Source organism: Chiloscyllium plagiosum, unplaced genomic scaffold, assembly GCF_037043375.1.
Source record: "Chiloscyllium plagiosum isolate Xiang-an unplaced genomic scaffold, Cpla_swu_hap1 HiC_scaffold_2, whole genome shotgun sequence".
Lineage (NCBI taxonomy): Eukaryota > Metazoa > Chordata > Chondrichthyes > Orectolobiformes > Hemiscylliidae > Chiloscyllium > Chiloscyllium plagiosum.
Window position 1 is genome coordinate 115,414,590 of NW_028270140.1, and position 26,394 is coordinate 115,440,983.

Here is a 26,394-nt window from a genome sequence, read left to right on the forward strand (position 1 = left end):
TTGAGAGGAGGATAGCCACAGGAGACTCCTGCACTACCCATCTACTTCTCTTACCTTTCCTGGAGTAACTCATCTATCCATCTGTATCTGCAGTTTTTCTACCTTCCTGAAACTGCCATCCGTCACCCTCTCCCCAGCTTCTGTAGATTCCTCAATGCCTCTAACTGCCGCTCCAACTGGTCCATGCAATCTTATACACACTTCATGCAGACATAATCGCCAAGGGCATTGAAATTCTCCCTAATTTCCCAATTCTAGCAGGAAGAGCACATCACTCTATGAAAGGCCATTTTTGCATCTTAATCTACACACCCCCAGAAAATAGCAGTCTTACTGTTCTAAAAATACTACTCTAGGGAAACTTGGTATCTATGTCTCATATTTTTATGCAAGTTTAATCTGGAGACCGATCTCTATAAAACATAGAAACATTACAAAAACACCCTACTCACTATTGTAGATTTACAAAACAAGGTATCATTATACTTAAAACTAAACACACTTAGTTGTTCCTCTGCAATGAGTACCTTCCAATACGGAGGTTTCTCCAAGGTCAGTTGTGATTTTCACCGTTTGTTTATATATCTTATGACTGAGAATAAGTTAACAGATTAAATACAACATAGGTAAATGCAAAATTATACATTTTGTAAGAAAGACAAAAAAGCAGTTTTTTTTTAGAATGTGAAGAGACAAATAGTTCAAGAGGAATTTGGAATCCTATGCACATTACAAAGAATTAGCAGATGTATCAAGTAATTAGTTAAAAATCACACAACAGGTTATAGTGCAACAGGTTTATTTGGAAGCATAAGCTTTCAGAGCACTGCTCCTTCGTCAGGTAGCTGTAACTATTGTATGAGGCTAGATTTATTTTAGAGGAATGCGTCAAAGATTCACCAGCTTCATTCCCAAAGGTTGCCCATTGAGAGATTGAGCAGAAATGACCTATACTTTCTGGGATTTACCAAAACAAGACACGATGTCATTGAAACTGGGCAGTGTGGATGCTGGGATGCTGATTTCTCTAGCCGAATAATAAAGTGTCAGCCCATTGGTGCTGAGATGCTTTTTGGACGATTATGCATCTTTGGAAATCTCTATCCAAGTGTTGAGCATTCCCCTTCAATGAGTAAACTTAGGACTGAGACTGACTACTCTTTGGAGAATAAATGAAGAAAGAGAAATGGGTGTTATCTGCATATTTATTAGAATTATGTTTAATTACATGCATTCACTGAGGACTCACTGGTGAGACGGGGAGGGGGAGAGTGGGGTAGGTGATGTTTGAGGAGGGCAGGTGGGGCCATTGTGGAAGGGGTAATCATATCGTGGATTAAGAGGCACCAGAGTTTACCTGCTGGTTTTCCCATGAGGTAGAGGACCCGTAACCATCTCCAGCAACAGCTGGAAGAGGCCCTTAAATGGCCACTTTAGAAACTCAATTGGCTTCAGGGCGAGCACACCATCTACTGCCTTCTTAAAAGTAGGTACAGAGCAATCTACTTTTCTATCTTCTTTACAAAATGTATAATTATCATAATGAACGCACAGCAGGCACAACAGGCTGAATGGCCTTCTCCTGTTCATATTTTTTGTGTCCTGCTTCCCCACCTTAGGCAAAGTTGCCGACAGTAGAAAAACAATGGGCACTCCAACTCCATTCTTACCTTGCCATTTTACAACTTCTCCTCTCCCCCATATCTCAGCACATTCCCAGAGGGCTAATAAAATCCAAGCCTTGGATTCAAGAGGCAAAATACTATTTACATAGAATTAGCCCTATTCAATTTTTATAAAGTCCCATGAAAGAGTTAAAAGTCATGTTGTCAGTTACTCTGTTACAGTTACACAAAACAGCTTTCAGAAAATAATCAGTTTCATCAGTATTTGCATTACCAAACTGCAAAGGTAATCCTACACTGGTTTACATCTTAGATGGGAAGCAGGTCAACATGTAGTGAATTACTTTTGCATAATTTCTGTTTTACATGAAGCATGAATCATTTCACCGATTAGTAATTTGGATGAAATTTGTCTGGAAGTGTGCTGTTTCATCTCTTTCTCAATTTGTAGCTGGGTCTACAACTGTCATAATGAAACACAACACACCAGGACATCATAGCACAACAATGTTAAATTAATGTTTCAAAGATTAGGATTTCTATAAAATTTGCCCATTTACTGGAGTTGTGTCAAAGGTTCACAGAACTCAAATGCCAAGTGGAGTTTTTGTTTGGATGAGAAGGCAGGACTCCAGATGGGGCTACCACAGTTCTAGTGCCAGCCACTGTTCCTAATGACCATCATGGTTCCATCTCCTGAGAAATTTTGGAAGAAGCTAGCTCAGAAGTGGGGTTTAATGGCCATCAACCCACAAACAGAAGGTATTAAATTGAGGCACTAAAATTTTGACGCAACTGGAATTTGACATGCTGGGGCAGAATGAAAGCCTCGTAGAGTGGAATCCCACTCTCTGTGACAGGCTCTGGGATTTGGAGGAGAACTCGGCTAGGGCTTTTTTTTTTTAAAGATCCGCCCAGCAGTTATCATTGACATTGACGCCAACCATCATCACATACATAACCCCCATCTCTCCAAACCTGCATTTGCAAAGGTGAAACAGCCAGACCTCCAGCCACAAGAGATATCATTTAACCATGTTCCCTCAATAATAATGATTTGGCAGACACAACTAATGTCTGAGTGCATATATTAGTCAGTACAAGGGTACTGTACTCCTGTCTTGAGGCACTGTCTCTCTCTGGCCTGCAAAAGTAGTGGCATCTCTAACCAATCTCTCAAGACTGGACAATCATTGATTAATTGTGCAGTCTCTAGAGGCCTCCTATGGTGCTCAACTGGATAGCGTGTGTCCTCCCAAGCCAGAAATTAGCCAAGTCTGAAACCACATTGGGTGTCAGACAGTATCTGTGGAGAAAAGGACAGGAACGCAGAGTACTGGGCGAATGGTAAGATTCTTGGTAGTGGAGATGAGCAGAGGGATCTCGAGGTCCAGGTACATAGATCCTTGAAAGTTGCCACCCAGGTTGTTAGGGTTATTAAGAGGACATACAGTGTGTTAGCCTTTACTAGTAAAGGGATTGAATTTCGGAACCATGAGGTCACGCTAAAGCTGTACAAAACTCTGGTGCAGCCACACTTGGAGTATCGTGTAGAGTTCTAGTCATCATATTATAGAAAGGATGTAGAAGCTTTGGAAATAATTCAGACGAGATTTACTAGAATGCTGTCTGGTTTGGAGGGAAAGTCTTACAAGGAAATGCTGAGGGATTTGAGGCTGTTTTTGTTAAAGAGAAGAAGGTTGAGAGGTAACTTAATTGAGACATAGAAGATAACCAGAGGATTAGATAGATTGGATAGGGAGAGCCTTTTTCCTCGGATGGCAATGGCTAGCACGAGAGGACATAGCTTTAAATTGAGGGGTGTTAGATAATAGAACAGATATCAGAGGTAGTTTCTTTACTCAGAGTAAAAGGGGCATGGATCGCACTACCTGCAACAGTAGTAGACTTGCCAAATGTAAGGGAATTTAAATGGTCATTGGATAGGCATATGGAAGAGAATGGTATAGCATAGGTTAGATGGGATTCAGATTGGTTTCACAGGTCGAAGCAACATTGAGGCCAAAGGGCCTGTACTGCGCTGTTATGTTCTATGTTCTGGTGTTGATAAGGCTCAATTCTACTACTAAGGTCAGGATCCCATCACCTGGTACATTTCTGTGTCCCTGTTTAAGTGTAATGTGGGGTTGGGCACCAAAACACATCCAGCTATGGGGTTTTCTGTTATTTTCACCACACTGACATGCTAGATATTCCTGGTATTTTTATTTTCACTTAATTCTTGTCTAAAATAACATGCACACTTGAATTTCTATTTGTTTTTCATTGCAAGGTTCACTTTCAGCCAGACCATGTGAGTCATCAGCAACACTGAGAACATTTGTATTTAACTGAAAGGATATCCAATTACAGTTCAAAAAGTCAAAACATTTAACTGCTACCTGCACCTTACTATCATGCAAAAACCAGGGTTTAATCCAAATTTGGGTCCCAGTAAATTTCAAAGTCACAATTTTCCTAACATCTCAATGCTGAGCAGGCTTCCACAGCACTAACTTACTCATACACACAAAGATTATTCTCTCTGCTTCTTCCTAATAATTTACAAAGAATATTACTGAAAAAAATACATTTTCTCAAAGCTTTTCAACTTGAACTGATCAGGAAAAAACAACAGCAAGTGGTTGCCACCTGTTTTGGGAGATGACACGGTTGCCGTGAATGGACATTTTTTTTTTTACAGCCTGTGTATTAATATATATAACTTCCAATACACAGAAGCTTTTCACACTTTGAGCCCAACTGACAATCCTAAATGGCCTGATTTTTGTTTTGGGAACCTGGGTTCAAATCCTGTCATGATTCGAAATCAATTTTAAAAATTCTGGTATTAAGTGTCTCATAATGACCATGGATCCATTATCAATTACTAGACGAATTAATCTGGTTAACTAATGTCCTTTAGGGAAGGAAAACTGTTACCCTCACCTGGTCTGACCTACCTATGAGTCCAGACCCACAGCAATGTGGGTGACTCTTAACTGCCTCTGGGTAATGATGGATGGGCAATAAATGCTGACCCAGCCCAGCAAGAGCCACTCACATCCCATGAATAAAAAAGTTTGGCTTTCAGCATAACTCTTCACACATTCAGGATTATACACTACATGCTGTTGAATTATTTCAACCAATATGTAAATTAGAAGAGGTAAGCTGTCTATTGAATTTGTTAAAGTGTGTATTAAACCCAAGGTCATACAGTTTTACTTTCCAATGATACTGATAAACGATACTGAGGTGTGACACAGTCCCACGACTGAATGGGCGTTTATGCAAGATCAGATTGAATGGATCAGTAATATCAAAGTTGAGTCCTGCATATCACTGAACCCATGCAAGAGATCACATGTCTTCCTTTTGGACTCTCAACTGGAAAATGAAAGCTACAGAACTGAAAAAAAGGTCTTTTCTTTGCAAGGAAAGATCAAGTGGGATTGTGGGGTATACATGCCAGCTATACAAGTCCATGTTACTTTCCATTGCATTCAAATAGATACTTTGACAGCGGCACCAGGAATCTTTTCAGTTAAGAGAAACATGACTAACAGCAGCCTTGGATTGGTCTAGCTGAAGCTTTACACATGCATCCAAACAAGAAGCATCACTCACTATTTCACTCTGTGATTGTAAAACTTAGAGAGACTTAATAAAAATAACTTTAATACAAGAAAAGGTCACCTGATCAGCTTCGGAATTGAATATCAACCATTGCTGTGCAGCGAATGTCATGTCATGCTAAAATCAAAAGAACTGTGAGAAGTAACTCCCAATCATTTTGGATCTGGACTTTTGATCTATAAAGTTAATTATCTCTGATCATAACAAACAAGATACTGACATACCATTCACCCTGTACTTGCCAAACTCACAACATAGTGTCCAACGTTAAATGTGATTCTGTAACTGGACAACATTTGCTGGATAATCCTGAATGTGTGAGGAAGTTCACTGACAACGGATTTAGGATTGCCAGTCAGGTTCATTGTGTGTGGTGCATGTGTACACTAAGAATTACATTTGAAAAATTATTTTCACGTGTAACGTGAATTTTTGGCACCATTACAAGGTCTGTGGGCCAAACGGGTCACTCATATCCGTGAACCCGTGTAAGGGACCACTTGTTTTCCTTTTGGACTATAAAATCAGAAAATGAAAGTTGGCCACTGCTACAGACAGAAAAAACATTTATAAACACTGCTCCTGCTACAACTCAACAAAATAGGTGACAGCCATTCTCTGGCTCATTTCTCAGGCAATGGCCTGACTAACCAGAGCCAGACTCCATCTGCCTGGTTTAAAATTTAAACATAGCTTGGCTGTTAACTTCCAGACATTTGCTCACTGGTACATTCTGCACATCAAGACCTCTACTAATCACTGTCTACTTTTCAACCAGTCAGCACTCTCCTCACATTTGCTTTCCCCCTGAATTGGTATTCTTGTGAACTTTTCTGATAACAAGATGAAAAGCTTCAACAAAATGCGTCTTTTGTCAGCAATACTTAAATTTTGTAATACCAAATGATTGTTTTCAAAATTGATAAACGCCTCGAAAGAGTATTTTGTTCATGTACCTTCTTGTGGTAAATACTACAGATTCCTCTCTCCAGATCCGGGAGCTTCGACAGGAGCTTTTCGGTCTTTGACGGGACAATGGACTCTGATGACAGAATTTCAGTGACTGCATCCAAACGAGCATTAATTTCACTTGAAGTGCAAAGAGAAAATTGAAGAAAGTCAATGATGGCTCAAAAAAAAATTATAATAAGCTAAACAGTTTCATTGCTGGAAATCAGGCAAAGATGAACTAAGAAATCAGGTGACAAGTACATCCAGCTGCCTCTAGCAGAAACACAATTCCTTCCAGGCTGTATGGCTACATTTTAATCAGGAAGCAAATTAGTAGTGCTTTGTGATATAAGTGGGTCACTGATATTGCTCACATCTGGATTGTGGTTCAAAGAGTATATTCATGCTTGAAAGGGATGGAGATGCTTAAAAACACAATGCAATCATCACAAATTGACAACAGCAATCATTTTTTGATGCAATTCTGATTGAAAGTTATTTCTAACTTTCATGCAATGAAAGGATGAGTTGCACACTCAAATTAAAAAGCATTCACAGATTTTGTATCGTACAGAAAATGGAGATTTATTTACCCTTGTAACTGCAGTTAATATTACTGCATATGCTCCGTGTCTAGTGGATTGCATAATAGTGAGACTACCAAAATCATGGAGGTCATACAGAAAATATATAAAAGAAGCCTCTAAAAAAGAACATCCCTACAGTCCTGAAAACAAAAATCAGGCATACAATACTGGAGGTCAATTTGACACGGAGTTAGAAAATGATTTAATGAATCAAAGTTGGTACCAACAGACAACAAAATCCATGCAAAATTAATTAGTTCACTTTGACTTTGTGTCAAGGGATTTAAGAGTTGAAATTAAAGTTGAACAGCAGCACAAATCTGTAATCATCTCGTCAATTCTGATCATAAATAAAACAGCAACTAACATGTTAATAATCTTCCCTGTTCCAAGCTTCAACTTTGTAACTAAACTAGACTTGTTCTCAAAATACAGACAATCCTCATTTGCCCCCCAGAAAAAAGGTGATAGTGGATCTTCTCTTTGAACTGCTGCTACGCTTGTGTTCACATTATTTCCACAACTTTATTAAGTAGGGAATTCAATGACATTGATCCAGTGACAATGGAGAAGTAACAATATATGGCTTAAAACTGTGTTGCTGGAAAAGCGCAGCAGGTCAGGCAGCATCAAAGGAACAGGAGAATCGACGTTTCGGGCATAAGCCCTTCTTGAGGAAACTGCACTTTTCCAGCAACACATTTTTAAGCTCTGATCTCCAGCATCTGCAGTCCTCACTTTCTCTCAAGTAACAATACATGTCCAAGTCAGTTGGTGAGTGAATTCAAGATAGTGGTCTTTCCTCCATGCTGCCACATCTACTGCAATAAAAACATTGCAAAGGGAAGGCGATGTAGTCAAAATTACATTGGTGGACCTTTGGCATATGTTGAAAAGTGTGGTGCTGGAAAAATACAGCAAGCCAGGCAGCATCCGAGGAGCAGGAGAATCGATGTTTCGGGCATAAGCCCTTCTTCAGGAATGATTCGGGCTTATGCCCGAAACGTCGATTCTCCTGCTTCTCGGATGCTGCCTAGCCTGCTGTGTTTTTCCAGCACCACACTTTTCAACTCTGGTCTCCAGCATCTGCAGTCCTCACGCACTCCTAGTGGACCTTTGGCATACGTTCAGTAAATAATACATGAATTGAGGTCAGCAATATGGATATTCAGTCCTGTAGCAGGGGCACATTCGAAGATGCTTTGATGTAGATGGTGTCAAATTTAAAATGCTGTTGAGGTCACTTTAGCGAGAAACATTCACTATTCAGCATCACATTTCTGACATGTATCTTACAAATGCTGAATGGAATTTATTAGATTTTCAGGGAGTCAAGAGGTGAGATACTTAGCTCTGCCTGTTCTTGTTGGCTGGTCCATATGAGTTTCTATGGAATGATGACTCACAAGATACTGAAATTAGCTGTTTTGCCTCATTGTTTTCTTTTGCATAAAGTCTTCAAAGTTGGAGATTTTATTACATTCTTTTCTCATCTCCTCACATCTGATTTCCTCATTGTTGCTCTCCACGGAATCAATTCTTCTGTTCGGATCAGCAATAGAGACACAAATGTCCAAATCCAACAGCTGACACTCTACCTGTCATCCTTGTAAGAGGCTTTGCCAATTCTCCTGCTCTTTGGATGCTGCCTGACCTGCTGTGCTTTTCCAGCACCACACTCTCAACTCTATCTGTCATATTGTCAGCTCACTGGCTTCTCCACTCATTCAATCCAAAAGAGATAATCAAGTAGCAAAGCAAGTTACACAATGCAGAGTTACTTGCAGATACATTTGACTTAATTTTAAAAGTGTCATAAGATTGTAGATAATAACAGATTGAAAATAAATAGATGCAATCTCTAGTTATTGCATGAATGGACCTCTCCAAGTTTTCATTTGCCTATTATGCAATATTTATGGAGAAAACACGATTCTCTTTGTAGTCCATCGCTGTATGCAACATTTTATCTCCACACATATAATGTTTTCTTTGGTATGCAAAAGAAACTGGAGCAACTTCCCTAGCTGAAACAGTAGGCAGATCTAATGATCAGTTCTTACACAATTCTCTCAATCCTTTAAACATAAATGAATTTAAATTGTAAGCAAGCTGCTATTATGATATAACCATGACAAAGGCCGTAATGACAATAAAGCAGAAACATTGAAGAGCCTCTTCTGCAGATATCTTATCCTCTATAAAACACTGCTGAAAACAAAATCATTCCACCCACAACAGACTGTTACTGATAAAAAGGAGAATTTTCACTAGACTGCACTGTACAGCACAAAAGGAGACTGGGTTCATCATAAACAGGATAAAAGAACCAGTTTTTTAGTGAAATGATCTGGACTGCCAAAATACTTACAAATGTTTTCGACTACATTTGTCCTTCTCATAGGCATGTACACACAACTGCCATGAGGTGTGGCATATTTAACGTAGGTCTTAAAACATTAAGAGGTTAATCGGCAGTGTAATCATCTCCACATGCAACTGTACTAATGCCCAAAGTTACCAACTCAGTTGTTTGCATCAATCCTTAAAAAAATTTGAAGTACGTCCTTAAAATGATTGCAGATCAACCATAATCCTTATCCTTCTCAGTCCAAGGTAATCATAAGCCTGCATCCCATTGAGTGATTACAAATCCACATTGTTCTGAGGTAAACATGAGCCTACACTACACAAAGATAGTTTTAAACCTGCATCACATGAAGGTAGTCATAAATATACATCATACTAAGGTAGTCATAAATATACATCATACTAAGGTAGTCATAAATATACATCATACTGAGGTAGTCATAAAACTACAGAGCCCTTCCAGAATTTATTCTGAATTTTAATTCCAGTGAATTCAATCATCAAGCTTCAACCCAACTCTCAATTAGTCTCAAAATTGGATAACAAACTAAATCTCACCTTGCTTTTGTTAAAGGCTGTGCCACCCATTTCTTCAGAAGCCGCCTCCCAAAGGAATTCTGGGCATGATCAAGTACCCAAAGTAGACTACCTTTTGTCGTGCCGGTGGTCTGCCCAGAGAAAGATTAGACATTAGATTTTGCAAATTTTAATTTTACTTTTTCAAAAGAAACCTCTGTTTTGCGTTTTCTTTCCCTATCACCACTAGGTTGAATTCCGAGTGCATAATTGAAAAGTTAAGCAAACATGGCAATTTTTCAGCAAGGTGAATCTGAATTTTCACTATAAAGTCAAACTTTCCAAACTTGAAAGTGTAAGTTCAAATCTGAATATTAGTAAGGTTGCACTGTATATACACAGTAATTATTCAAAACCAGGGACATCCAATTGGTTCAGCCAGTCTGAGCTAAGGAGAAATAGCTAGATTGAATCCTCAACCTATGATAAGTTAGTTGATCAAAACTAAGCTAAGATGTTTTGATTGATTTCTTACTTGATGGAAACGTTTGTCCAGAATATCTTACTTATAACTACTAGCCCCTACTGGAAGAATAAGTGTGTAACTGAGAAGGGTGCAATGTCAGATTTCCACTGTGAAGCTGCAGTGTTGACTTGCCTGCAAATACAAAATGTCAGGATTTAAAGAGCAATAGTGGCCACTTAGACGTGGTACCCAGAAAATCACAAACTTAGATTCTTGAGACAAATTCCAGATTGTCAAACGGCAGGCTTTGAATTAGCACAGCAAGGGTGGTCCTTGTTAAACAGGTTCAGGACCAGGGCACCTATGCAGCCAACTTTCATCATTGAAGCCTCAGTACACACTCCTTAACTTTTTGTGGAGGGACACAAACAATGCTGCATATTGCACCCTTAACCAAGGGATGTCCCCTCTCAATGGCAAAGTAATCACCTTAGATTCAGCAAGCAATGACAGCTATCGATGGGTTCCTGGTATTTGCATTTACTAAACAAAATAATTTTGTATTACAAATCACACAAACACTCCTCGTGAACGTTGCTGCATTTGGTTGACTTGTGAACTTGATAAACAAGTGAATACTTTAATATAAGCAATCAGGATGTGGTGAGTCAATGGGAGACAAGAATACAAATCAAACCTGTGGAAATTCCATTCATTGGCTCATTGCCAAGTTAACCAACAATCGTCCATCCATCGCTGCTTGAGGGGAATGAGATACGCCATTTCTTTTGACAGTTTACTCGTACCTGGTTTTGTAAAATTTCCAAGTTCTTCAAGGTCGTTCCATTGATTGACATGCATGTGGAGTCCTCAGAAAATTTGCTCAATTTACTGGAGAGGGTGAAACAAACAGTCACAAATAATTGTTGAACATGCCCAGAAAAACACACAGACATCCATCATTTCTCTGTTATCTGGTCAAAACCTCACAGTACAAGCACTAGTGCTCCTTTAAGACATTTTCTGTCTGTATTCATTCACTCAGTCACTTGTTTCTAGTTCACCAAGTCTGACAGACTAAAAACCAGTCCTAAGCTCCTCTGAGCCAAGCTGCCAGGAAATCCATAAGACCAGTGCCCATTATGCAGTGTATACTCCTCATTTACTCTCAACTTACAAAAGGTTGGGCAGCTTAAGGGTAAGTTAGCTTAATGAAAGTTGAAAAGGACTCCAAGCACACATTGGGTTTCTTCTGAAATTCAACAACTAAAGTCTCACATTTCAACAGAAAAAGTAAATGCATCTCCCTATCACACAGTACTGTCAAGCTTCCCATGCTTATACAACTAGACTATTAAATTTACATCTTGCACATTTTATAGAAACATAGAAACTAAGAGCATGAGTAAGCCATTCAACCCATTCAATGGCTGATCCTCTATCTCAAGGCCATACTTTCACAATCTTCCCATTCCCCTTGATGCCTTTTGAATCTAAAAATGTTTTAATCTCTCTCTGAAACATGTTCAGTACCTTTTGCAGTAAATTCACTACCCTTTGTGCAAAGAAATGTTTACATCTTAGTCCTAAATGGTTCACTCTGATCCTGTCAGCGTAACCCCTAGTTCTAGAATCTCAAACTAGGGAAAACATGCTTTGCTCTTGCGTCTAATCTGTGCAACCCCATTAGAATTTCAATCAGATCCTCATTCATTCTTCTCAACACTCACAAATATTGGCATAATTGAATCAAATCTCTCTTGATAGGTTAGTCCTGCCATCCCTGGTATTAGTCGAGTGAATCCATACTGCCTACCCTCTCTGGGAAGTGTTGTCTCTCAGGTAGTGAGAACAAAACTGCTTACAATATCCATCTTATCATTCATACATTGTGGCTTTTATTGCAGTATAGTTCAAAGGTTTACAGGACCACAATGCCACCTTCAGCGCCACAGGTCAGTCCAAAGTCTACTCAGACAGCTCTATTTTGCTTTTCATGGGATAGGAGCATCGTTGGCTACAGCAGCAATTATTGCTGATCCCTAGTGCCCTGGAGAAAGTAGTGGTGAGCAAACTTCTTTTACTGCTATAGCCAGTGGGAGGTGGCAGCACCAACTAGGGACAAAGTCTGTGATAGCATAGAAATTGCAATATAGTTCCCAGCCAAGATATTTTATGGTTTGGAGGGGAATTTGTAGATGCTGATATTCTTACGTGTCAATTGCCAGTCTTTCTTGGTGATAGATGGCACCGGTTTGAAAGATCAATGGAGGCCTGATTTGTTTCATCAGTGCACTTTGTGAATGATACATATTGCCACTATTGGAGATCAGTGGTCGATGCATTAAGTTTAAGGTGGTGGATAGGGTGCCAATAAGAGGGATACAGTTCCACAACATTCAAGAAGCTAGTGGCCATTCAGGAACGTTATGAGCTACAGAATTCTCGGCCTCTGATCTGCTGTTGCAGTTAGTGTTTACATGGCTGGTTCAGTTCAGTTTCTGGTCAATTGTAAAGGTGCAAAATTTGGATTTATTTTAGAAAGTCAGTCATAATCAGCAGCTAGGATGTCAAAGCACATAAACTAGGAGACAGGCTGAGCCAATGTACAGAATAACCTGTCAAATTGTCTACTAGTTCGAAACCACACCAATTCAGCCCCATAAAAGGTTTGTGCAAAATGCACATACATTCTTTACTGCCTCCCAAAGGACAATACCAAGTCTCTGCTTTGTAATTACTATACAGGACCACAACTATCAGTCCACCAGTACAAACTGTGCTGTGGTGACTGCTTACTTCTGGCTTACTCCAAAAGGACCTTTATGTCTGATGCTGGGTACCAACATGTCAATGCATACCCCATTTGCAATGGCCACATGAGCCCCACATCCACAGACACTGGCATCCAATATGTGCCAGGCTCTAAGAACCCTGATGACACATGCCCAATCCACATACAGGATGCTTCTGCAATTCAGGCTGCACCAACAACTGTCATTGTCATGCTGCTACAAGGACACGGTGCACTCAGGGACACACACCCAGCTCATGGAGTGGAGACTTTCTGGTCAACACCCTCTGACCTGGTTGTCAATCTCAGACCAAGCTGGCATAGCCTGGTTTCTACATCATTCCTGGGAAAAGAGGAAGTGTTGCCTCTGCACCATCCCAACCAGCAAGACTTCCAGGTCCGTACCTGAACAACTGGGTACTAATACCATTTATCTTCCACGTCTAACACAATGTCAGGAACCATCTAGGACAGCTACAGCCTGACACAACTTGTCCTGATGCACAAGTGCCATTTAAAAATGGCACAGATGCAGTGAATTCTGGGGTACCACTGAATAATAAGTGGTAAGACAGGGCTGAAATCCAACACAAGGCATGTTATAGGAGTGATGGAAGTAGTCAATAAGGGGAGTTTGTTAAAATAGGTTGAAAAAACCCACCAAGCCTCATGGGGAAGTCTATGCAAAAACATGCAGCATGAAGGACATGGAAGATATAGAATGTAGGGAAATAGATGGTGACACCTTGAAAAATGTCCATATTACAGAGGAAGAAGTGTTGGATATCTTGAAATGCATAAAACTGGATAAATCCCCAGGACCTGATCAGGTGTACCCTGCGGGAAGCTAGGGAAGTGATTGTTGGGCCTCTTACTGAGATATTTGTATCACCAATAGTCACAGATGAGGTGTCAAATGACTGGAGGTTGGCTAACGGGGTGCGACTGTTTAAGAAAGGTGGTAAGGACAAACTACGGAACTATAGCTCAGCGGGCCTGACGTCGATGGTGGGCATGTTGTTGGAGAGAATCCTGAAGGACAGGATGTACATGTATTTGGAAAGGCAAGGACTGATTAGGGACAGGCAACATGGCTTTGTGCGTGGGAAATCATGTCTCACAAACTTGATTGAGGTTTTTTTGAAGAAGTAACAAAGAGGATTGATAAGGGCAGAGCAGTAGATGTGTATATGGACTTCAGTAAGACATTCAACAAGGTTCCTCATGGTGAGCAAGATTAGATCTTAAAATACATGGAGAACTAGCCATTTGGATACAGAACTGGCTTGAAGGTGAAAGACAGAGGGTGGTGGTGGTGGAGGGTTGTTTTTCAGACTGGAGGCCTGTGACCAGTGGAGTGCCACAAGAAACGCTGCTGGGTCCACTACTTTTCATCATTTATATAAATAATTTGGATGCGAGCATAAGAGGTACAGTTAGTAAGTTTGCAGATGACCCCAAAATTGGAGGTGTAGTAGACAGCGAAGGAGGTTACCTCAGATTACAACGGGATCTTCATCAGATCGGCCAATGGGCTGAGAAATGGCAGATGGAGTCTCATTTAGATAAATGTGAGGTGCTGCATTTTGGGAAAGCAAATCTTAGCAGGACTTGTACACTTAATGGTAAGGTCCTAGGAAGTGTTGCTGAACAAAGAGACCTTGGAGTGCAGGTTCATAGCTCCTTGAAAGTGGAGTCGCAGGTAGATAGGATAGTGAAGGCGGCATTTGGTATGCTTTCTTTTATTGGTCAGAGTTTTGAGTATAGGAGTTGGGAGATCATGTTGCGGCTGTACAGGACATTGGTTAGGCCACTGTTGGAATACTGCATGCAATTCTGGTCTCCTTCCTATCGGAAGGATGTCGTGAAACTTGATAGGGTTCAGAAAAGATTTGCAAGAACGTTGTCAGGGTTGGAGGATTTGAGCTAAAGGGAGAGGTTGAATAGGCTGAGGCTGTTTTGGAGAGATATGGGCCAAGTGCTGGCAGGTGGGACTAGATTGGGTTGGGATATCTGGTCGGCTGCACAAATCGAACCAAAGGGTCTGTTTCCGTGCTGTACACCTCTATGATTCTATGACTCAAACTGAGCCAAAAAATATCTAAGATTCAGACTTTTGTCCAGAAGGCAATCACGTTCCTTAGGTTAGGGTCTTCTGACTTGTTCCATGATCAGTTTCAGGAGGATGCAGCTGCAAATGAGGTAGGTATGGGATCAAGAAGGTACAGGAACCCCCTCATCAGAGCAATGAGAAATATTCATGAGGGTAATAGCGAGAGTGCAGGGCCAACATATTCCCATAAAGGTGAACCAATAAGCACAAAGAAACCTGGATGTCAAGGTAAATACTGGATTGGATAAAAAAGAAAAGAAAGCTTATGGCAGACACTGAAGGTTCGATGCCGTAGAAAGTGCAGGGTGTTGCTTAAAGAAGGAATTCAGTGAGCAAAGAGGGGACATGAAGAAAAACAGATTAAGGAAAATTCAAAGCATTTTATTAGTACTTTAAGGACAACAGAACACAATTTCCTTTATAAGGAATCTTCTGCAATTTCTATAATCCTCTAGGCCACCTGCAAAGTTAGTGTTTCGGGACCAGTCCAGGATCAGCATTTAGTTCTGAAGGAGGGTCACTGGGCTTGAAATGTTAATTCTGTTTTCTCTCCACAGATACTGGCAGACCTGCTGAGTTTTTCCAGCAATTTCTAGTTTTGTCATAGTTTCAAGGCAAGGAGAAAATTTAGAGGGGATTTAAGGAAACTTTTTTTTTTAAGTCAGAGGGTTTTGGGCATAAGGAACTCACTTCCTGAAAGGGTGGTGGAGCAGAAAACCCTCAAGACATTTAAGAACTCTTTTTATGGGCACTTGAAATGCCATAGCATATGTGGTTATGAGCTAAGTGCTGGGAAGTGGGATGGGAATACATGGATGTTTGATGACCAACATGGACACAATGGACCAAAGGGCCTCCTCTCGTGCTGTAAAAGCCCAATGACTCTGTAATCTGTTTGGGTATAGTCCCGTAACAAAGAATACCATAAATACCAGGGGTCTGTCGGATGTGTACAGCAATAATGATGGCTGATTTTAACAATACACATGCCCAGGACAACAATTAATTACCAAATCCATTCGCAATCATTGAGATTCCTGCTAATCCCAGTCATCTGCATTCTTTTGCAGGAAAGATATATTCACTTAGGGACAAAAACAAAATCTGAAAATCATTTAGGCTAAAATTGAATTTTTAATGTGGTAAAACGTCACAGGTCGTTAATAATCAGGCAGAATAATTACTTGGCTTAGAGCTTTTTTAATGTCTTCATCACCTACATTTAAGAAACTGCTACACCATAGTGATCAATATTCAAAGCTGCTGAATTCAAATCCACTTTTTTATTTCAAGTTCATAATTTGTGGTTTTATTTGCATTGCTGAAGAATAAGTATTTGATCATTTTTGACAAGAGAACAAGGATTTGATTGTATTCCATTACATATTGATTCAAAATCCAATTAGTTTTGTTTTTACAGCTGATATTAAATAACACTAGTTAATAAACAAGGCAAGGGTTCAGTTGCCGCTATTTGAATGAAGTATTCAATTATGTATTAGCAGCAGAGTAAAACTTACAAATCATACAAGCAAAGCCATACACTGAAACACTAATATTACAACTTTGTAGCAACTTACACACATTCAGATTCTTTATTAGAGAAAAAAGTAAAATAACTGAATGGTAAGGCTCTACCTTCTGAGTGTGAGAATGTGTCCTTTGCAAATGGGTGGCGAGCAACATTACATGGCTGACAGCCTCTGTCCATAGCCTCTCTCAAGTGGCCAAATAAAACTTCTTCATGGGTTAGAAAGTCAGTGTTCTTAAGCCTAACCTTGTCCGTAACCGGTACTCAATCACACATTTCATCGTGAATCACTGGACAATGAACAAAAGTGGATTTTCCTACGCCTCATCTCACGAGTGCAGAAATCAATTGCAACTACCCAACCATCATCTGACTCATTTCAGTCCTGGATCAAATCTGGGGCTTTGCTGAACAGTATGCGAGGAAAACATGGAATTATTAGACAAAGCATAGAATACAAGAGCAGGGTCATTATGCTGGAACTATACAAAGTGCTGGTTATGGGTTATCTGGAGTACTTTGTGCAGTTCTGATTACCACATCATAGGAAGAATGTGACTGGACCAGCGAGGGTGCCGAGGAGGTTAACGTGGATGCTACCGGGCTGCAGAGTTCGAGCTATGAGGAATGATTGCAAAGGCTGGGGTTCTCTCTCTTGGACCAACAAAGGTGAAAGGTTATGAGGGGACCTGATAGAGATCTAGAAGATTGTGAGAGACAGAGTGTTTTACAGTACAGAAAAAGGCCAATCAGCCCATTATGCCGAGCACTGGTCAATCTATTTTAGTCCCACTTTCAGCACTTAGCCTGTAGCCTTGCATGCTATGGCATTTCAAGTGCTCATCTAAATGCTTCTTAAATGTTACAATGGTTCCTGCTTCTACCACCTATCAGGCAGTGAATTCCAGAGACTCCCTTGGTGAAGAGAGTCCGCCTTAAGCCCTCACTAAACCTCCTACCCCTTACCATAATACAATGTGCCCTGGTTATTGACCCCATTACTAAGAGGAGTAGCTTCTTCCGATGTACCCTATTTATGTCCCTCATAATTTTGTACACCTCAATTAGCTTTCTCCCCCACTCCTTAGAGCAGAGAAGGCTAAGGAAAACTATATGGCCTATTTAGTCTCTCCTCATTACAGCCCAGGCAACATCCTAGCGAATCTCCTCTGAACTCTCTCTAGGGTGGATAGGAAGACACTTTTTCCATCAGTGCAAGGGTCAATAATCAGGAGGCAAACATTGAAGGTGAGAGATAGAAGACTTAGAGGGGAGTTCAAGAGGGTTTTCTCACTGAGATGAGGGGAATCTGTAACTCATTCCCTGAAAGGGTTATTGAGTCAGAAATCCCCCAGGAGATAGAACATAGAACATAGAAGAATACAGCGCAGTACAGGCCCTTTGGCCCTCGATGTTGCGCCGATCCAAGCCCACCTAACCTATACTAACCCACTATCCTCCATATACCTATCCAATGCCCGCTTAAATGCCCATAAAGAGGGAGAGTCCACCACTGCTGCTGGCAGGGCATTCCATGAACTTACGACTCGCTGAGTGAAGAACCTACCCCTAACTTCAGTCCTATATCTACCCCCCCTTAATTTAAAGCTATGCCCCCTTGTAATACCCGACTCCATACGCGGGAAAAGGTTCACACTGTCAACCCTATCTAACCCCCTAATCATCTTGTACACCTCAATCAAGTCACCCCTAAACCTTCTTTTCTCTAATGAAAACAGCCCCAAGTGTCTCAGTCTTTCCTCATACGATCTTCCTTCCATACCAGGCAACATCCTGGTAAACCTCCTCTGCACCCGTTCCAGTGCCTCCACATCCTTCCTATAGTATGGCGACCAAAACTGCACACAATATTCCAGATGCGGCCACACCAGAGTCTTATACAACTGCATCATGACCTCAGGACTCCGGAACTCAATTCCTCTACCAATAAAAGCCAGTACGCCATATGCCTTCCTCACCGCACTATTTACCTGGGTGGCAACTTTCAGAGATCTGTGTACATGGACACCAAGATCCCTCTGCTCATCCACACTACCAAGTATCCGACCATTAGCCCAGTACCCCATCTTTTTGTTATTCTTCCCAAAGTAATCACCTCACACTTAGCTACATTGAATTCCATTTGCCACCTTTCTGCCCAGCTCTGCAGCTTCTCTATATCCTGCTGTAACCTGCCACATCCTTCCTCACTGTCAACAACTCCTCCGACTTTCGTATCATCCGCAAACTTGCTCACCCAACCTTCTAACCCCTCTTCCAGGTCATTTATAAAAATGACAAACAGCAATGGTCCCAAAACAGATCCTTGCGGAACACCACTAGTGACGGCACTCCATGAAGAAACTTTGCCATCAACTACTACCCTCTGTCTTCTTCCATCCAGCCAATTCCTAATCCAAACCTCCAACTCACCCTCAATGCCATATCTCCGTATTTTCTGCAGTAGCCTACCATGGGGAACCTTATCAAACGCCTTACTAAAATCCATATATACCACATCTACCGCTTTCCCCTCATCAACCTCCTTCGTCACCTTTTCAAAGAATTCAATAAGGTTTGTGAGGCACGACCTGCCCTTCACAAAACCATGCTGACTATCCTTGATCACATTATTCCTATCCAGATGTGCATAAATCCTATCCCTTACAATTCTCTCTAAGACTTTGCCCACAACAGAAGTGAGACTCACCGGCCTATAGTTACTAGGGTTATCCCTACTCCCCTTTTTGAACAAGGGAACCACATTTGCTATCCTCCAGTCTTCTGGCACTACTCCTGTAGACAAAGAGGACATAAAAATCAAGGCCAATGGCTCTGCAATCTCCTCCCTTGCTTCCCAGAGAATCCTAGGATAAATGCCATCAGGCCCAGGGGACTTATCTATTTTCACCTTTTCCAGGATTTCCAACACCTCTTCTCTACATACCTCAAAGCCATCCATTCTACTTATTTGTGACTCAGTATTCACATCGACGACAATGCCCTGTTCCTGAGTAAATACTGAAGAAAAGTATTCATTCAGTGTCTCCCCAATCTCTTCCGCCTCCACACGCAACTTCCCACTACTATCCTTGACTGGACCTATTCCTACCCTAGTCATTCTTTTATTCCTAACATACCTATAGAAAGCCTTAGGGTTTTCCCTAATCCTACCGACTAAGGACCTTTCATGTCCCCTCCTTGCTGCTCTTAGCTCTCTCTTCAGGTCCTTCCTGGCTACCCTATAACCCTCAATCGCCCCAATTGAACCTTCACGTCTCATCTTGAGATAGGCCGCCCTCTTCCATTTAACAAGGGATTCCAATTCCTTATTAAACCACGGCTCCCTCGCACGACCCTTTCCTCCCTGCCTGACAGGTACATAATTATCAAGGACACTCAATAGTTGCTCCTTGAACAAGCTCCACATATCATTTACACTCTTGCCTTGGAGTCTACTTTTCCAAGCCACACATCCTAAGTCATGCCTCACCGCATCATAATTTCCCTGACCCCAGCTATAACTCTTGCCCTGTAGTACACACTTATCCCTCTCCATCACGAGAGTAAAAATCACCGAATTATGGTCACTATCCCCAAAGTGCTCACCTACCTCTAATTCTAACACCTGGCCTGGTTCGTTACCCAGAACCAAATCCAGTATGGCCTCACCTCTTGTTGGCCTGTCGACATATTGTGTCAGGAAACTCTCCTGCACACATTGAACAAACACTGACCCATCTAACGAATTTGAGCTATAGCTTTCCCAATCAATATCAGGAAAGTTAAAGTCCCCCATCACAACCACCCTATTACTGTCACTCATCTCCTGAATCACCTTCCCTATCCTTTCTTCTACGTTTCTAGGACTATTGGGAGGCCTGTAAAAGACTCCTAACAGGGTGACCTCACCTTTCCTATTCCGAACCTCAGCCCAAACTACCTCAGATGGCAAGTCCTCATCCATCGTCCTTTCCACCACTGTAATACTATCTTTGACAAGCAATGCCACACCTCCCCCTCTTTTACCCCCACCTCTGACCCTACTAAAACATTTAAATCCTGGAAGCTTCAACAGCCAATCCTGTCCCTGTTCTACCCATGTCTCCGTAATAGCCACAACATCGAAGTCCCAGGTACCAACCCACGCTGCAAGTTCACCTACCTTATTTCGTATACTTCTTGCATTGAAGTATACACACTTCAAGCCACTTTCCTGTTTACAGACACCCTCCTTGGAAATTGATGCCATGTTCCTAACCTCCCTACACTCCAGGCCCTGCACCCTGAAGCTACAATCTGGGTTCCCATGCCCCTGCAGAGTTAGTTTAAACCCCCCCCAAGAGCACTAGCAAACCTCCCCCCAAGGATACTGGTGCCCCTCAGGTTCAGGTGTAGACCATCCTGTTTATAGAGGTCCCATCGTCCCCAGAAAGAACCCCAGTTATCCAAAAACCGGAATCCCTCCCTCCTGCACCATCCCTGTAGCCACGCATTTAAGTGTTCTCTTTCCCTATTCCTCGAATCTCTATCACGTGGCACGGGTAACAAACCAGAGACAACAACTCTGTTCGTTCTAACTCTGAGCTTCCAACCTAGCTCCCTGAAAGCCTGTCTAACATCCTCGGCACTCCTCCTACCTATGTCGTTGGTGCCAATATGGACCACGACTTCGGGCTGCTCCCCCTCCCCCTCCAGGACCCGGAAAACACGATCAGAGACATCACGTACCCTTGCACCTGGGAGGCAACATACCAAACGGGAGTCTCTCTCGTTCCCACAAAACCGCCTATTTGTGCCCCTAACTATCGAGTCCCCAATTACTACTGCTCTGCTCTTCTTCACCCTTCCCTTCTGAGTAACGGGGACAGGCTCCGTGCCAGAGACCTGAGCCCCGTTACTTACCCCTGGTAAGTCATCCCCCCCACAAGTATCCAAAACGGTATACTTGTTCTTGAGGGGAATGGCCGCAGGGGGTCCCTGCACTGGCTGCTTCCTCCCAGTCCCCCTCACTGTCACCCATCTATCTGCCATCTTTGGAGTTACTACTTCCCTATAACTCTGATCTATGACCCCCTCTGCCTCCCGAATGATCCGAAGTTCATCCAACTCCAGCTCCAGTTCCCTAACACGGTCTTGGAGGAGCTGGAGATGGGTGCACTTCCTGCAAGTGTAATCGGCAGGGACGTCGATGGCATCCCTCACCTCATACATGTTGCAGGAGGAACATTGCACTGCCTTCACTGCCATCCCTCTAAAGCTAACTTTTATTTAAAAAAAAAACTGGGTCTAAAGAATACAACAAGCAAAATTCAGCACTTACCTACTTACCACAACAGATGTTATTATTAGGTTAGAGGAGGAGGGCGGGTGGGAGGCACTACCCGTGTAGTGCCTCGGGTTCCTCTCCTTCGCGCTTTTAAAGGGGGAAAAAACCTACCCAGGTAAGCTTACACTAACTGCTTCCGGGTCTCGGCTGCCCCTCTGATCAAAGCGGTACTTATACATTTAATTGCATGGCCCAGAGAATTGGAGGCAATGGCAAAGAGCTGGAAAATGGGATGAGTGTAGTCAGATTTTTGTAGACCAGTGAATACAATAGGGTTAATGGCCTCTCGCTGTATCGTAAACATCTATGAGTCTGAATGGGTAAATATAACAATTAGTGTACTTAATGAGCAAGTCATTAGGGAATTTTGTCCTTTACTTTTTTTTAAAATTCATTCATGGGATGTGGGTGCTGCTGGCTAGACCATTATTTATTGCTCTTCCTTAATTGTCCTGGAGAAACTACAAACATGATCGGATTGCAATAAGCTCAAGTGCTGTTGTGAAGCTGAAAAGAAATGAAAACACGTGTCCAATGATTTTCCAAGCTCACCTCAAATTATGTAAGACCTTCTCCAATCTGAATTCAGATAGGTATCTGATGACAGCTGCCAAACATGAGACGACTGGCATCTCCAAATTTAATATTATGGACAACTTTTGTGATTCTACAAAACAAAAAAATTAATTTCTCCCATAAAACAGCATAAAACAACACATGAATTTCCAGTCACAGCAGCACTGTAAAGTCAAACTTGGCAAAAGCTACCAAGACAGATCGAGAAACCCTGGGAATTAACAGGGAATCTTCATTATTACTTCTTCAGAAATACAGTAAAAATAAAAAAAAACTCCACTCATCTCCCAGCTTCAATTCATTTTGAAACATTTGCTTTGAGTAAAGAGAAAAACTGACTGACCAAATTATGGAAGGGGGGGGGGCAGAGTGGTAGTGTCTCTATGTCTGAGTCAGGAGGCTTAGGTTCAAGTCCAACATGCTCCAGAGGTCTGTGATAAAATCCCTGAACAGAGTGATGATTAAATATCCAGAACAATAATCTGATCTACCCCTTCCCCTCCACCACCATTAGCATATGTTTATGACATAGCAAGGATCTCAAAACGTTAGTTCGTATTGTTCCCTTGGAGGAAAATAAGCGTGTAGCATCAGAAGTTATAGAATTGGGCGTTAGTAACCAATTTATTCTCTGAATGATACTTGAATACACACAACAGAGCATATCATGGGAAGAGAACATTCATCCCATTATCCCTATTTGTCCCACACGTCATTGAGCTCTTTATGTACTTAGATGCTCCACGGAGCCTTCTGGGAGGAAGATTACCTACTATTGTCAACTAATATTCCCCAAGACTACCCATCCACAGACTTCAGCAATTCAAACTTGTTTCGCTTTTTTTTTATACATAAGCCTTTCAGTAAAAAACTGTTTGCATTTGGATAGCATCTTTAACATGGAAAAACATTCCAAAGTGCTTCTCACAGGCATAGCCATAATATTTATTCCAATTTACAACAACATTTTCCCTTCTGTAACTTAAATCAATATAAGATCACATTCAGTTGAAAAAGCATAGATCAATTTTTAGTCAAAATCCAATTCATTTGAACCTCACGACAATCTGCATAGCTCAACAATCCAGCCCTGTTAGCAACAGAATTCCAAAAGAAAACATGTGGGCTGTGTAGTGGCTGGAATGATGTCAGTCAGGTGGACCTCAGAATATTACTTCCCTGATTGGAGCTGTTAATCTGGTCCACTCAGGAAGCCTTAGCTGACTGATTTAAACAGGAGTGTCAGAGGTTCTGTACACTCTGAGAGCTAGCTCTGAGGGACCTGGGTCAATGTCAAGGACTCTCCACATGTAAATAAATGGTGACTTGGTGATGGGATACCAGCCTCTGTGGAGTCATTTCAGTCTGAATCTTAAATCATTGACCACTACCTGAATCCAGAACAAAAGGCCAGGTCTCTGACTTCATGTCACGTAAATATTTATAACTCCTTTAAAACGTTCCTATGTACTTCATGTCAACAAATTTAATAGCCAAAAAGCATTAAATTTTTCAATGCCAAAAATCTACCATACTGTTTTTATATTGATTTCACAGAAATATTTACAGGAGTGGAATAATTTGTCTGCAGCTCATACAGTTTCAAAACCTATAACACAAGCAAACTCTATATTAAATGTCCCTCCAAATAAGTGGGTTAGCTCTCACCTACATAAATTTGCCCCACTGTTCTTTATTGAGAGATAGAATAATATTTATTGAACTACAACTACAAGGAGCAAAATGCTACTAATAAAAATATAGTGATGATGTGATTTAAGAAGAAATGTCAAGATTTGAAAAACTGAAGCAAGTAGATTATTAAACATTTTCTTGGAATCTAGAAACAAAAGTCCAAAGAGAAACATATTAACTGTCACACAAAATTTGAATAACAAAATTATATCCTGCGTATCCAACTGTTCTGACAAGCTTAAGTTCTGACACTGAATGGACTTTAGAAGCTACTACTTAAATGTTATGGAGGGAGAATTCAAAACATTCAAGGTGATCAGGCAGATTGCAAACTCAGCTGATTCACCAAGTTCTGTTCACCCATTACCCATCTACTCACTGACCTACATTAGCTCCCATTCCAGCAAACACTTTATTTTAAAATTCTTGCACTTATTTTCAACTTCCTCCATGACCTTGCTCTTGGCTACACTCACTGATGTTCTACAGTTCAAATACCCTTAGATATCTACACACAACAAATTATTACCTCTTGTACACAACAATTTTCTTGCTTCACCATTTGCAGCCTTCGACAGTCTAAGTCCTAAACTCTGGAATTCCATCCCAAAGCCTATCTTCCTCTAACTCTCTTTTTATGATATTTCTTTAAAGCTTACCTTTGTTGGTCACATGTTCAAATATCCTTTTAGGTGTTTCATTGTTAGATTTTGCTCGATAAGGCCTCTCTGAAGCACCTTGGGATGCTTTATCACATTAAACATAATACAAATTGTTATTGCTATGTGTTCTGTGGAAATAAACTTGCAAGTCCTGTGTTCACTGTTGCTAAAGGATCTCTCAATGACAATAGGCCAGTTAAAAAAAATCTTAGTTTGCAAATTCATGTCTGTTTAGAGATCCTGCATGTTGAAATATCAATCTACTGTGTAGGACATTGCACAGGTACTGTTTAACACAATTGTCAACAACAGTGAATCCTTAATAATGGCTTTCTTTATAATTTAATGTAATATACAGTACCTGAAACATCAGATGTACCACTTGCATAGAAGTCAGAGGTCACCTGGAAAGCATGACTATATTCAAAATGAATACTATCCATCCTCTCTACACGAATTCGGTCATCACGTAAACTGTAAGAAAATGTAAAGGATAATCAATTATGCGCTTTTGTACACTAGCAAATCTGCACAGTGGAAAACACATTGTTTAAATACTGACGATGTACCAGCTTTGTTTCAAGTTGGGAATACTCCAGGAGGAGCAAGTGAGGACTGCAGGTGCTGGAGACCAGAGTTGAAAAAATGTGGTGCTGGAAAAACACAGCAGGCCAGCCAGCATCCGAGGAGCAGGATTCTCCAGCACCACATTTTTCAACACTCCATGAGGAGCCCAGAAAAACTAAGACAACTCAAAAATTAATGTTTGTAAATGAAAATGCACTTTTGCAATCAACAACCTATTACAAACACAATATAATACAGCAGCCTCTCTCTGAATTCATCACATTTTTTACAGCATGGAATGACTCATACAGAAAATACGGACAAGCAGCAACTTTAAAACATATCTCAAGGTTGTATTTCAAATGACTACCTTGGCTAAGTAAAACTCTCATGCCTAAGCCACAAAGTTTTGGGTTCAAGTTCTACTCTAAAGCTGTCGTGTTAAGATAAAGGCTATAGCTCAGCTGTATTTGTGGCGTATCTTTTAGAAAATACAATGTTCAGCTGATGAAGGTAAACAATGTCATTTAAAAGTTGAAAATGTGTTTTTGGTGAGGAAAATTTGCAAACTGGAACCTACTGGTCAGTTTCAAACTGCAACTCAAAACAGAGGATTTTAGAATTCCTTTGATATATGTAATCTGTATCAACAATACAGCAAGATCTGGATAATGTCCAGATTGGAGTTGGAAAGTGGCAGGAAACATTCGTGGCACATGAGGGTAGGTAATGACAATCACAAACAAAACAAAGCCTCAGCATATGAGCAGGAGAGGCTGTTTTTTATCTGTACTGCTAGTAACAGCCATCCTTCTTCTGCAGCAACTATTATTGTTGGTCATATTGCATATTTCACTATTAATATTCCAGTATGCCAAGTCTTTTAAAGTAAATACACCACAAGTAAGTTTATACTTTAAAAATGATCATTTCAAGTGAAAACTGACAAAACTCTGTTTTCAGAGCACCTAAA

The 26,394-nt window shown here is 41.0% G+C and overlaps 1 protein-coding gene across 4 annotated transcripts in view; it reads right to left on the reverse strand.

Annotated features, from left to right (window-relative positions):
- msh3 (mutS homolog 3 (E. coli)) overlaps positions 1–26,394 on the reverse strand; it is a 288,075-nt gene that overhangs the window by 186,861 nt on the left and 74,820 nt on the right. For all 4 annotated transcript variants that reach the window (XM_087999818.1, XM_087999815.1, XM_087999807.1 and 1 more), the window contains exons 9-13: positions 25,216–25,328; positions 22,474–22,588; positions 10,961–11,045; positions 9,731–9,840; positions 6,221–6,353 (exon numbers count right to left, since the gene is read on the reverse strand). In XM_087999818.1, the coding sequence (XP_087855944.1) occupies positions 6,221–6,353; positions 9,731–9,840; positions 10,961–11,045; positions 22,474–22,588; positions 25,216–25,328 (556 nt within the window). The remainder of the gene's footprint in view (positions 1–6,220; positions 6,354–9,730; positions 9,841–10,960; positions 11,046–22,473; positions 22,589–25,215; positions 25,329–26,394) is intronic.